This window comes from Empidonax traillii, unplaced genomic scaffold (assembly GCF_003031625.1).
Source record: "Empidonax traillii isolate 1590-97213 ecotype Southwest subspecies unplaced genomic scaffold, ASM303162v1 scaffold12:size2584012, whole genome shotgun sequence".
NCBI classification, from domain to species: Eukaryota; Metazoa; Chordata; class Aves; order Passeriformes; family Tyrannidae; genus Empidonax; species Empidonax traillii.
The window spans coordinates 1669432-1681642 of NW_020955205.1; the positions used below are offsets into that span (position 1 = coordinate 1669432).

The 12211-nt window shown below is 54.1% G+C and overlaps 1 protein-coding gene across 1 annotated transcript; it reads left to right on the plus strand.

Annotated features, from left to right (window-relative positions):
• Positions 1–939: 939 nt before the first annotated feature.
• HEXA (hexosaminidase subunit alpha) lies at positions 940–10444 on the plus strand. Its single transcript, XM_027889065.1, has 14 exons — positions 940–1204; positions 4031–4129; positions 4456–4521; positions 4683–4729; positions 5070–5180; positions 5686–5787; positions 5879–6011; positions 6655–6835; positions 7095–7181; positions 7521–7593; positions 8020–8203; positions 8311–8401; positions 8814–8918; positions 9391–10444. Exons 1-14 carry the CDS (start codon positions 955–957, stop codon positions 9452–9454), a joined length of 1593 nt encoding a protein of 530 aa, XP_027744866.1. The 5' UTR covers positions 940–954; the 3' UTR covers positions 9455–10444.
• The last annotated feature ends 1767 nt before the right edge of the window (positions 10445–12211 follow it).

The following is a 12211-nucleotide window of genomic DNA, read 5'->3' on the forward strand; positions in this document are numbered from 1 at the left end:
AATTTGATGGAGCTGGTTCCCGTGTAGGTTTGTGCTGGCAATTAGATGTGTAAGACCTGGGCTTAAGGTCTTTATTTGACTTGGGGATTGCTGAGGAAAGCAGAGATGGAGAGAGGAGGCAAAATTAAACAGAGTTCATCTGAGGTTAAGGCTTTCCTAGGAAAAGCCAAGTGCCGTATGGAAAGCATCTCTGCAGCACTTCACTGAGGCTCCATCATGGGATAAAGCCCCTTTTTTTGTGCAGCCCAATGAATATTTCACCTGTCACATACAAAGTATCCCTGGAAACCTGTGCAAAGGCTGATTTATATCCGGTATTGCTCATAAAAATATGCGACACCAACAAAAGATGCCCAAACCCAAGGCGGCTTCATAACGTAGTGATGCTGGTTTCCAACAGACAGAGAGTCTAGTTAGGTTAGATCTAGGGTGGAGAGGTCCTGGCACAGGCTGCCCAGAGAAGCTGTGGCTGCTCCATCCCTGGAAGCATCCAAGGCCAGGCTGGCCAGGGCTTGGAGCAACCTGGTCCAGTGGAAGGTGTCCCTGCCCATGGTAAGGGGCTGGAACGAAATGATCTTTAAGATCTCCTCTAAGCCAAATCATTCTGTGAGCCTAGGAAAGCAGCATGGGTGAAATACCTGTTTTAAATCATTAATCTCCTCAAACTCCTTATCAGGCTGCTGAGGCTCCCTGAGGGCAGGACGCATGGGGGGGAGGTGGGAGGGTGACTCTAAACCTTGAGGGCTGAGGGTGAAATGACCCTCGGTGAGGAGCTGCAGGGGTTTTGGGGATTTCTTTGAAAGGGGAGAGGCGGTTGTGGGGTGCGAGAGGCGGCTGTGGGGGTGAGGGGGCAGCCGAGCCAGGCCGGGAGGGCGGGCCTGAGCTGCCATTTCGCGGCCGCCCGTCCCCCGTTGTCGGGCGGTGCCGCCGCCTCCCTCAGGCTGCGGGTGCGACATGGCGGCGGCGCGGGCGCTGCGGCGGCTGCTGCTCCCGCCGCTGCTGCTGCTGGTGTTGCCGGGCCCGGCGGGCGCCGTGTGGCCGCAGCCCCAGGCCCAGCACTCCCCGCCCGGCGGCGGTCGCTGCCCGCTGCCTCCCGGCCAATTCCGCTTCGCCGCCGCGGACGGCTCGGCCGTGGGGCCGGGCTGCGATGTGTTGGACTCCGCCTTCCAGCGGTACCGGGCGCTGCTCTTCGCCCGCCCGACCGGTGAGGCGGGGTGGGGACTGACGCTTTCCTCCGTGGGTTTATTCTTAACACCCACCAAACCCAAACCCGCGTTTGTTTTGAGGTGAAACCACGGCGTTTGGGTGTCCACCTGCCTCCCCTCAGTCCGGCGGGGGCTGATGGGGCGGGAGGTGGAGGCTGGGTGTGACGGCGAGCTGGCTTGGGGGAGTCTGGTGGCGAAGGGCAGCGGTGCGTTGGGATGTGGAGGGCAGTGTCACAAATTCTAAATGACAAAATCTGACCCGGTTGGCACAGCGAGCACTAGTTATCTTCATTTCCTTTCAGGGTTTAAGCTCTTGCTCTCCAGAGTTCCCTCCACCTCATTTTTTATCACCTCTGGACAGTGTTTCACCTCCCCATTGCTTCATTTCGCTTCCTTCTCTTGTGGCTGCAGGGAGAGCCACTGCAAGTCTTGCAACCGCTCTTGCTCCAGGGTTACTTGTAAGTCTTGGCTCTTCCTGTTCTTAGCAGCTCTCGGTGTCTCCTGTGAGGCTTTACCTTGAGGAAAGACTTGCTGCATCGTGTGTGTTCTTCCAAGTATGTGTTCCTGCCATGGAACTCCTCTGCCAAAGTGGAACTGCTAAACGTCCTGAGGCAGTGTGGCTTTTCTGCCAGAGAGGGATTAGCTCTTGGATTCATCCTGAAATTATAGGGTAAGGTGAGGAAAGGCAAAAGCTTGGAGAGCCTGGGTTTGCTTTGGGACAGGTTCTAAGGGTTTCCTGCACCCAGACACCTTAGTGATAGCACCCATGGCATGTCAGGGATGAGCTGCAGGAAATTTCCTGGCTGTGGGGTCGGCACGCACGGATGCTCAGTGGCTGCGTGGGTCTGCTGCAGCCTGAAGTGCTATATCCAGGGAATATGAAGTGCTTCATTCATCAGAAAGAGCTAGTAACTCTGCTCCCAAGTGTTTTAAATGTCAGTGTGAACTCTGTTGCTGCTGATCAAAGCAGAGAAGGGTGGTGGCGTTGAAAGCTGCTCAGCTTCTCGTTGAGCACATCGTGTTTTGAAAAAAGCAGGTTTGAAACAGAGAAGAACTGTTTGGCTTATTTTATATTTTCCACTCTTGCGAGTAGCAGTAGAAATAAATTTTGGGTTGGGAGCTGAGAAGGCTCCTTGGCTCTCTTTTGCTGTTAGGAACTAAAAACAGCTGATCTAATTATTCATGCTCTCCTGTTCCTCTCAGAGGGGAAATGTGACCATCAAATCACTTGGAGCAACACTGTGATCACGAGATTGAGCTCACACTCATCGTTTTCCATACGCCCTGCTTTATGATGCTCAAACTACACAAATTATTTTAAGACCTTTTTTCCCCTTTGCTTTTTTTTTTTTTCTTTTTTTTTGCATGGGTGGTTAATAATAACAGGCAATGGAAACCCTGGATGAAAGGAAATAATTTTTATTAATAGAGAAAAGAAATGGCAGAGCCTGTTTTCTGTCTGCGTTGCCTTCAGAGTGTGGTGGTGTTGGTTCTGCCTGCTCCTTGGACAAGGAGGCTGTGTTTGGGTTGGGCAGTGTCTCTCTGGGCAGGTTAAGGTGCAGTGTGTGATGGTGGGACCAGTTCTATTGAGGCTCCTCAGCAGGATGAGTATTTCCCATGTCCCCAGGCCTGGGGGCAGCTGTTCCTGGTGAGCTGCCACCTTCCCGAGAGGAGGGATCAGGTCTTGCTGTGCCGCTCGCACATCTGTGAGGTTGCCTTGGCTACCAGCTTGTCTGCAACCAGCTCAAAACAGAGGGCTAGCTTCGAGCTGTTTTCCTTCTCTCCGCAGAGGTTTCGTCATTCCTTCATGGAGAAATCCGGGCTTTGTGGCTCCTGTGAGCTGTGGAGCAGGGGCTCCCTGGGTTTCACTCGCATGCTGGCAGTGCCACAGTCTCCCTGGGGTCAGCTTGGTGCCTTGGCTCACTCCAAGCTGAGCTCTTTATTTTTAGTGACCACTTGGAGCATTGGCTGTGCCCAGGAATGCTGTGGGGGAGTAGGAGCTCGGCTGGGATGAGCGGGGTCCCACCCTGCTGCCCCACACTCCTCTTGGCCACAGAATGCTGGGAATAATCCCATGCGTCCCAGAGAAGGTTGAACACCTCCCTTTGGAGTTGAGGGAGTGACTTCAGTGAGAACTCAGGCCTGTGCATCCTTGGAAGCTGTCATCCAGTTTGGAAGTATGGCCAGAGCTCCTCTTTAGGGTCTGAATGTGGTCAGGTTTATTTGTCCAACCACTGCACCTGGGACCTGCTCTGCTGAAGGTGAAGTTGGTCAGGAGCTTTTCTGTTCTGGGTAAGACCTTTCAGTTGCCTTTAATTCATTCTGCATCCTTTTTACAGGGTTTCTTTGCAAATGGTAGGGCTGAGCTCTTGGGCTTGTACTTTGATCCCAGTGCTGAGAGGGTTTGGAAACATGAAGCTCTTTACCCTCATGGAGAAGCTTTGACTAGTTGTGGCTGTAGCTTAGAGCCAGGACTGGTGTGCAGGAAGCCTTGGGGGCTACTGCTGATCTGATGTGTACTCTGATGTCTCTTCTCTCTTGGGAAACTTCCCTGAGAAGCCTCCCTGGGGGTCTCCTCACTAGCAGACCTTCCCCATGCAGAAGGTTGGGATCAGCTCATGTGCTTGTTGTCTGGGTTGAAATTAGCCCCTGCTGAACATCCCTGTGCCTGTTTTGGGGTGTAGGAGGGGATCCTCATTTCTGCCACGTGTGTTGAGAGTCCATGTACTGCCATGCCTCTGCTGCTAGCTGGGCTGGGGTGATGGTGGTGGGCTTGGAAACAAGGAGAAGAGCTGGGATGGGGTTGATATCCATGTCGTTTGCAGAGAATGAACCACCCTGGGGGCCACCCTGCACTCAGCTCCTCGTCTACATTTCCATGCCAGACTGTGATGGGTTTCCCAACTTGGACTCCAAGGAGAGCTGTAAGTATTGGGGTTGGGAGTGGGAGGGAGTGACTGGAGTGGGAATGTGGCTGTTTCTGTGCCCATCACTGGGAAATAGCACTGTGCAAGTTACCCCCACTTTGGGGGAGGCACCAACCCTTCTCTGTTATTGAGAAACTGGGGCAGGGACTTACCTCAGGGTGCTGATAAAGTAGTGTTTGGAGAGGTTTAAAACAGCAAAGGAAACCCAAACTTTGATTCTCTGGGATCCCAGGGTGCAGTGCTGTGTCTGATCCCTGCCTGGTGCTGGGGCTGTCGTGGCAGTGGAGCCTGATGCCAGCACAGCCCCTGATACTGTGTTCCAGATAAGCTGATTGTGTCCAAGGGCTCCATGCTGCTCTCTGCCGAGGCCATCTGGGGAGCTCTCCGAGGTGAGCTGTGCTTCCAGTGGGGCATTCCCGCTCTCCCTGCCTCAGGCCTGTGGGGATGTCTCTCTGTGCCTCTCTCTTTCCGTAGACTTCTTTGTTAATTGAGCTCTGCTCCTTTGGGGGAGTCTGAGCTGAGAAAGGGTCTGTGTGTGGTTTTCCTGCAGGCCTGGAAACGTTCAGCCAGCTCATTGGGAGAGATGAGAACGGCACAGTGAGTCCTGGCCTCATCTCCTGGGGGCAGGCAGTTCTCCATAGTGCTCCTGCCTCCATGGGGACAGGCTGCGGGTTGCTGGGATGCTCGGGATGAGGGGGTACCAGCAGTGTGGCACAGGCTTGCCAAGGGCCGAGTGGAGATTCATTGATCCAGCCAAATCTCTGCCCTCTGGGTGGGTGAAGAAGGGCTGCAGCTCTTTCTGGCCAGCTGGCACTCTGGGCAGTGAGGGCAGCCCTGTCCATGCAGCCCCAGGGACAACAGTGACCCTGATTGCCTCCCGCTAAGGGCTGTTTGCCCAGTGTCCTGCTCATGTGTTGCTCATGTTTTCCATGTGCAGTACTACATCAACGAGACAGAAATTGTGGACTTTCCCCGCTTCCCTCACCGGGGAGTGTTGCTGGACACCTCTCGTCACTACCTGCCTCTGAGAGCCATCCTGGAAACTCTGGTAGGGCGCCTGTGCTGGGAGACAAGGTGGTTTAATTGAATGTCCTGTCCTCTGTGACCGCTGAGGGTTTCTTGTGCTGCCTTGTGTGAGTGATTTCTCAGCTCCCTTTGTAGAAGAAGGAAACTGAGATGTCTTGGGTTCCTGCAATCCAGCTTACTGTCCAAGGCTGGGTTGTTTCTAAGGTGAGGGAAAACACTGGCAAAGGTGGGTGGTGCTTCTGTGCTCAACCCAAGCAGAATTAAACTTCCAGGCCTCCACCACTGGCTCAGTTGTAGGGAGAACAGGGATTTTACTGTGAGCAGAAGTACTCCAGGCCCTCTGCAGCTCTTCATGGTGCCATTGTGTTTCAAGAGAGATGTCTGAATCCTTCTTCGATCCTGGGGAGCATTTAGGAACTCTGCCTTGTCATTTTGGAGCATGGGGACCTTGTACCCTTCTTGTGGCAAGCTGGATGACCTTTCAGAAGGGACAGGGCATGTTCATCTTTGTTTCTGTTCCTTCCCAGGACGTCATGGCTTACAACAAGTTCAACGTGTTTCACTGGCACATTGTGGATGACCCGTCTTTCCCCTATGAGAGCTCGACATTCCCAGAGCTCAGCAGGAAGGTAACCCTCCCCAGTCTCCATGTACCAGCCCAGGTGAGCAGATCCCTCCCTCTGCTCCTGAGCACGGCACTGAGCATTCCCGTGTTCCCAGGGAGCCTTCAATGCCATGACCCACGTGTACACGGCCAACGACGTGCACACCGTGATCGAGTACGCCCGGCTGCGTGGCATCAGGGTCATCCCAGAGTTCGACACTCCCGGCCACACCCTCTCCTGGGGTCCAGGTGAGGGGCAGACCCTGCCTGCTGCTGCTATGAGGAGAGTTGGGGTTGTTCCAGGGGCAGGAGTGGGATATACAACCTCAATCCTAAAAGCTGGGTGTGGGGAGCCATGTCCCACAGACTGGCTTTGAGGAGGAGCAAACCATTGTTTGGGACCCAATGGTCCCAAACATCTGGAACAAAGTCCAAGAAAAAAAACATTTGCACCTCTTCCTGTGTCCAAAGTGATTGATTGTGGGGTTTTTCTGGGGACATCTTCTCTGCCAAAATTCATCGTGGATATTGCAAGGATCTTGTGTTTAACTGGGGGTACAGCTGACCAAGCTTCCTCACTCTGCGCAGCTGCGTCCCACTCCTGTCACAGCACTCTGCTGCAAGGACTACAAGTGTCTCCTCTTCCATGTCTGGAAGTGCAAGAAGCTCCAGGAAAACATCCATTGTCTTTCTCTTCCATTCTGCTTCCAAATCCCATGGCCTGTGCTGGAGTTCACCCTGTGCTTCTAGTCACAGCCAGAGCTGTTTCTGCCCCTGCTTTCCTGTCCCCTGGAAGTTCCTGGGCCGTGCTGAGGAGGATCAGGGCTGTTGTAGGCAGTGGCATGGCCACATTTTGACCCTTCCTCACCATCCTGCATTTGTCATCATCCAGGTGCTCCAGGCCTCCTGACTCCCTGCTATGTGGCCCAGGAGCCTTCTGGAACCTACGGGCCCATCAACCCCATCCTTAACAGCACCTACAAGTTTGTGACCAGTTTGTTCCGAGAGGTCAGCTCTGTGTTCCCAGATTCCTTTCTCCACCTCGGTGGGGATGAGGTGGATTTTACGTGCTGGTGAGTCTGAGATCAGTCTGGATGGGGGCTGGGGTGAAGTATCTGGGACTGGAGTCCAAGCCCATCACTTCTAGGTCATGATCTTTGGTGTCCTGCTCCCCCAGGCCAGGTGGAGTGGAGGTGCAAGGGGTTTCTGTGCTCAGGGTGATGCTGGATGTAAGAAGCTGCTGGTCCTGGTGCAGCCACAGCTCTGGGAATGCCTAGGTTAGCCTTACTCCAAAGTTCAGATTGTGATGCTTTTATTCTCTTTGGTACACAGGAGATCCAATCCAAAAATTCGTGCTTTCATGAAGGAGATGGGCTTTGGTGAAGATTACAAGAAATTAGAGTCTCTGTACATCCAGAGGTAGGACCAGGGGCATCTGGGGCCTGCAGCTACGCTGTGTGACCAGCACAAAGGTCTGCTGTCTTGGGGACACCAGATCTCCTTTTCAGGAGCATCCCCATTGGGCATGTCTCCCTGACCCCAAAGGAAGCATTTTATTGGGAGATTGACCACAAAAAAGCCTGGGACTGAAGAGAAAGAAGCCCCCTAATGCATTGTGCTCTCTCCTTTCTCCTTCATAAGTACCTTCATATCCAGCTGTGGGTGTTGGGAATATCTGTGCTGCTCCTATGGCTGTACGTAACCGCCCGAGAGAGGGTCATTGGGATCTCCAAAAACTCAGTACTTTTTTCTCTCCAGGCTTCTGGAAATTGTCTCTTCCCTCGGCAAAGGTTATATCGTCTGGCAGGAAGTCTTTGACAACGACGTGGAGGTGAGAGCTACCTGTGCTGGGGTGAACAGTGTCAACACCCCAGTCAGACACTGGGGTGCCCTGGGGGGGGCTGTACTGGGGCTGGTGGGGGTTCCTCTGTTGCGGATCTGGAGTTGATCCTCAGATGGTGCTGTCAGTGAGGTGCTCTCCTGATTGTTTTGAGTACACACTGCTGCCAACGCTCTCTTCCTTCCAGGTTCTTGTGTGTGCACCTGCAAGAGGCAGGTTTTAACCCTGCAAATGGCCTTATTCCTCCCTCTTTTGCTCCTGCAAACCAGATGGGAGGTGGCTCAAAAATCAAGCCCAGCCCAAGTCTGCCTCAGTTTCCCTTTGGGGGTGTGGATGGGTCAGGGCACTCTGGTTGCAGGGGCAGGTGATGCTCTTGTCACCATGCTGATGCCCTGCATGTTGTTCACCTGTGCTCAGGTGAGGCCCGACACCATCATCCACGTGTGGAAGGATAATGCACTCATGCGGTACGCGGAGGAGATGGCCAATGTCACCAGGGCTGGCTACCATGCCCTGCTCTCCTCACCCTGGTACCTCAACCGCATCTCCTATGGGCAGGACTGGATGGAAGCCTACAAGGTGGAGCCCTTGGACTTCAAAGGTGTGTCCTGTGTGTCCCCTCCCCGTTTGTCAGCTGACTGGCACTCGGAGGTGGTGCCAGGGCTGGATGTCTGGCTAATGCATCACCGGGGTGCTGTCCCTCCGCAGGCAGCCCTGAGCAGAAGGCCCTGGTGATCGGTGGCGAGGCCTGTATGTGGGGTGAATACGTGGATGTCACCAACCTGACCCCCAGGCTCTGGTAAGAGAGGCCATGGGGAGGTCACTTGGATCACATCAGGCTGGGCTCAAGTCCCTTTCCTTCGCCACTGAGCATCACATGCTGAACTCGTGGGTTTGGTCTGTGTGTGGTGCCTGTCCCTGTCTCCTGCAGCACCTGTGTGCTGGTAACAGCTTCATGAGGCTGAAATGAGGGTTTGTGATGCTGTAACACGCCCTGTACAGCCTGCTGCTGCAACCAGGACGTGTTTAACACTGGTTTGTCCTGTCACCCTTGTCCACTCCTGATCCACGTGTCAGGAGTGGATCTCTGCGTACACAGAAGCCTTTGTGTGTAGAAGGACACGGGTCAAGAAAGTGTTTGGGAGCTCAGGGTGTTGTGTGAGAAGCTTTTGAGCTCCCCCTGACCTGACTGTTTGTCCCTCATCCTCAAGGCCGAGAGCTGGGGCCGTAGCTGAGAGGCTGTGGAGCAACAGCACCGTCAGGGACATGGACGATGCCTATGCCCGGCTGTCGGAGTTCCGCTGTGCACTGCTGGGGTAACTGTCCTGGCACGGCTGCCACCCCCTCTGGGCACTGGCCTGGGAAGGGCAGGGAGGGTGTAGGGCTTTCCCTGCTGCAAAATGACCCTCGCTCTTATGGAAAGCCCTGGTTTTCCTCCTGCTGCTGCGTGGGCAGAGCTTGCTTTGTGCAGTGCTGAAAGACAGGCCCCTGCTGCCAGCGTGGGCTGGTGGCTCTGGTGAGGAGAGGGCTTTGTGCTGAGGAAGGAGGGGGCCTGTCAGCTATTGCCACCCCTTCTGCAGCACCAGCTTCCCCAGGAAACCTGTCCTCACCATGTGCTCCCACGCGTGAGCAAAAACAGGCTATAAGCGCAGGATGAAAATCTTCTCCTTCCTTTTCACACCTGAAACTGGGCACCTGGGCCACCCTGCTCTCCTGGAACCCCTGAAACCCGGTGGTAGGCTCTGCCTGTGCCCTCTCCCTGATGCCATCTTTTTGTTCTTTTCCCAGGCGTGGTGTCCAGGCGCAGCCTCTCTACGTAGGATACTGTGAAAATGAGTTTGGTGAGGTCTGAAGGGAGAGCCCTGCTGCCCTCGGTCACTGTACACACAGGAGGAATGATTTCCACCCCTCAAAAGCTGCTGCCTTGGCAAAGGGACCTCTTCCTACCCCACATTCTGCTTTGGCTTTGTTGCAATGAACAGTTTTTTGCCTTGGTGTGCACTCTCGCCTCTCTTTCTATTTTTATTTCTTTAAATCTATAAATAAATGACCCCAAAGAGGAAAAAGGTGCCTTTTCCTGCTCAGCTGGGGCTTGGGAGACTGTGCAAGGGTTATTGTTAGCAGGAGACGTTAGGGCTTGCTCCAGAGATGCCAGTGGAGGAGCATCTTCCTGGCAGTTCCTGAGCTTGCAGGGTGCCTGCTCAGCTGGATAAACTGTGCTTAGTCTCTACTACTGTCACAGGGTTTGCTTCTGCAGTCACGCTGTGCTCTGGGTTCCTGTCCTTGTCCCTTCTCTCTCCAATGTCCAGGCAGGATGTTGGCCTGCAAACCACCACCTCTGCTGCCCCAAGGCCTGGCTGCTGCCATCTCCTCTGGCTTCTCCTCAGCAGATGACACCCTGGAGCCTCTCCAAGGAGCCCTTGCAAACCTGCTGAGGGGAGCATGGATATTGTGGAGTCACTGCTCAGCCTTTCAGACTGTCACCTCTGTTCAGGATTTGGCCAACTGACCCATCGTCCTCCTGCTCTGTTGTCTTCAGGGTAAGGAGCTCAGCTCTAGGTGTCCTCCATCCAGAGGGGTTTCTTTGGATGGTGTTTTCCTTGGAGAAAAAAAACAGCGATGCTGCTGTCCCATAGAACTGGGACAGGTGTGATTGTTGTCCTCTGGTGGTTGGGGTTGCCGTGCTGGAAACGGTGTTCAGCTGAAAGAAGGGAATCTACGAGAGAAATCCTGGCTGGCTGGAACTATTGTATGTCTCTTGGTCTTAACGGAGCGAGATCCTCTGTTATGGCTGGAAACCTTTTATGGTTGAAATTTAAATTAAAAATAGTGGATTAACAGTAACTACTGCTTCCTATTTTTGAAAGTTGGATTGTTTCCCTCTTTTCTTCTCCCAGCATGGTGTGAAGTGGTACCTTGGTCAGGTGCTTTGGTCACCACAGGGAGCTGCTGCTGGTGAGGGTGGGGGAAGGATGGCCCTGGCCCTGGGAAGGGTACTGTGTTCCCAAGGGGGATGCTCTGTTCCCAGGGACAATGCTCTGCTCCCCAGGCATTGCTCTGTGTGTGCAGAGAGGCTCTTCACCACCCCATCCCGGCTCCCTGCCCTCATCCCACTTGTCCCCCTGCCTTGCCAGACTCCCTTTCACCCACAGCCAGGTGTGAGAGCCCACAGGGCCTGGGATGCTCCATGGGGGACCCCCAACCCCACGCCTTCCACTGGAGCCTGGTATTGTGATCCAGGTTAAGCAGCACACACCAAAATGGTCCCATTTTCCAGGGTGTCTGCACCAGAATGCCCCCAAAACCACCATCCTGGGAGTGGCTCTGTGACATTCCCACCCTGGGAAGGGCCGGGATCCCGGGAGCACCCCGCTCTCCCCGCCGCGGCATCGCCGGGTGGTCCGTTCCTTCCAGAACATCTATTTTGGTCGCGTAAAACTTGCCGGGGAGCAGGAACAGGGAACAGGCAGTGTGTGAATCACTCGGGGCCAACGGGTTTAAAAATAAACCCAAGCGGCGGCGAGGAGCAGCCGCCGAGCCCCCGGATTCCGGCAGGATTGTGCTCCCAGCGTCCCAACCCACCCGTGGGCGCTGGCACAGGCCAGGGGGGTTTATTGGGACACGCAGGCATGTGTCTGCTTGTAAACACGTGTGTGCATCATGTGTGTGCTTGTAAACATGCATGTGTGTTGTGTGTGCATTGTGTGCGTGCTTGTAAACACCTGCTTGTGTTCATCATGTCTGCATCCTGTGTGTCCTTGTAAACGCGTGTGCATTTGTGTACTTGTAAATGTGTGTGCATCATGTGTTGCTTGTAAACATGTTCATCATGTGTGCTTTTAAACACGTATGCACGTTGTGTGTGCATCGTGTGCTTGTAAACACGTGTGTTCATCATGTGCGCATCCTGTGTGTGCTTGTAAACGTGTGCATTGTGTGCTTGTAAACACATGCACATGCTTGCACACACATGCAAACAGGCCTTTGCACACACGTGCACATGATTGCACACATGGGCCTTTGAACAGCTGTGCATTCAGGTACATGCTTGCACACACACGTGCACATGCACACACATCCATATGGGCCCTTGCACATGTGTGCACTCATGTACGTGCACACACATGCATGTGGGTCCTTGCAGACATACAACTGTTGACACTCTTGTACACACATCCACATAGGCAGCTGCCCACGTGCACTGACACACTTGCACACACATGCACACACTTGCACACGTGCACTTGGCTCCTTGCACACACACGTGCACTCATGTACACGCTTGCACACATGTGCCTATGGGTCCTTACAAGCACATACATTGCTGTACACGCACAGATATGCACACTTGCACACACGTGCAAATGTCCCCCCGGCCATTGCACAGGCTCACACATGGGCCTGCAGCTGCATGTGCCTGCGTATGTCCTTACCTGTACTCTCACTCATGTGTGCTCTCTGGCTGCCACACATGCATGCTTGCACCACATGTATGTGCTTGCACACACTTGCACACACACCAAGCCACGTGCTTGAACATACATGCACGTGCTTGTGTAGACTAGCACACACACAGCACCCTTGCACACCCATGTGCCACACAGCACAT

What these genes read in the sequence shown, in the direction of transcription:
- HEXA (XM_027889065.1), top strand. Translation starts at nt 955, where the DNA reads ATGGCGGCGGCGCGGGCGCTGCGGCGGCTGCTGCTCCCGCCGCTGCTG. An exon ending in GGAGCCCTTGGACTTCAAAG is followed by an intron (nt 8,204 to 8,310) that starts GTGTGTCCTGTG and finishes GTCCCTCCGCAG; the next exon opens with GCAGCCCTGAGCAGAAGGCC. An exon ending in AACCTGACCCCCAGGCTCTG is followed by an intron (nt 8,402 to 8,813) that starts GTAAGAGAGGCC and finishes CTCATCCTCAAG; the next exon opens with GCCGAGAGCTGGGGCCGTAG.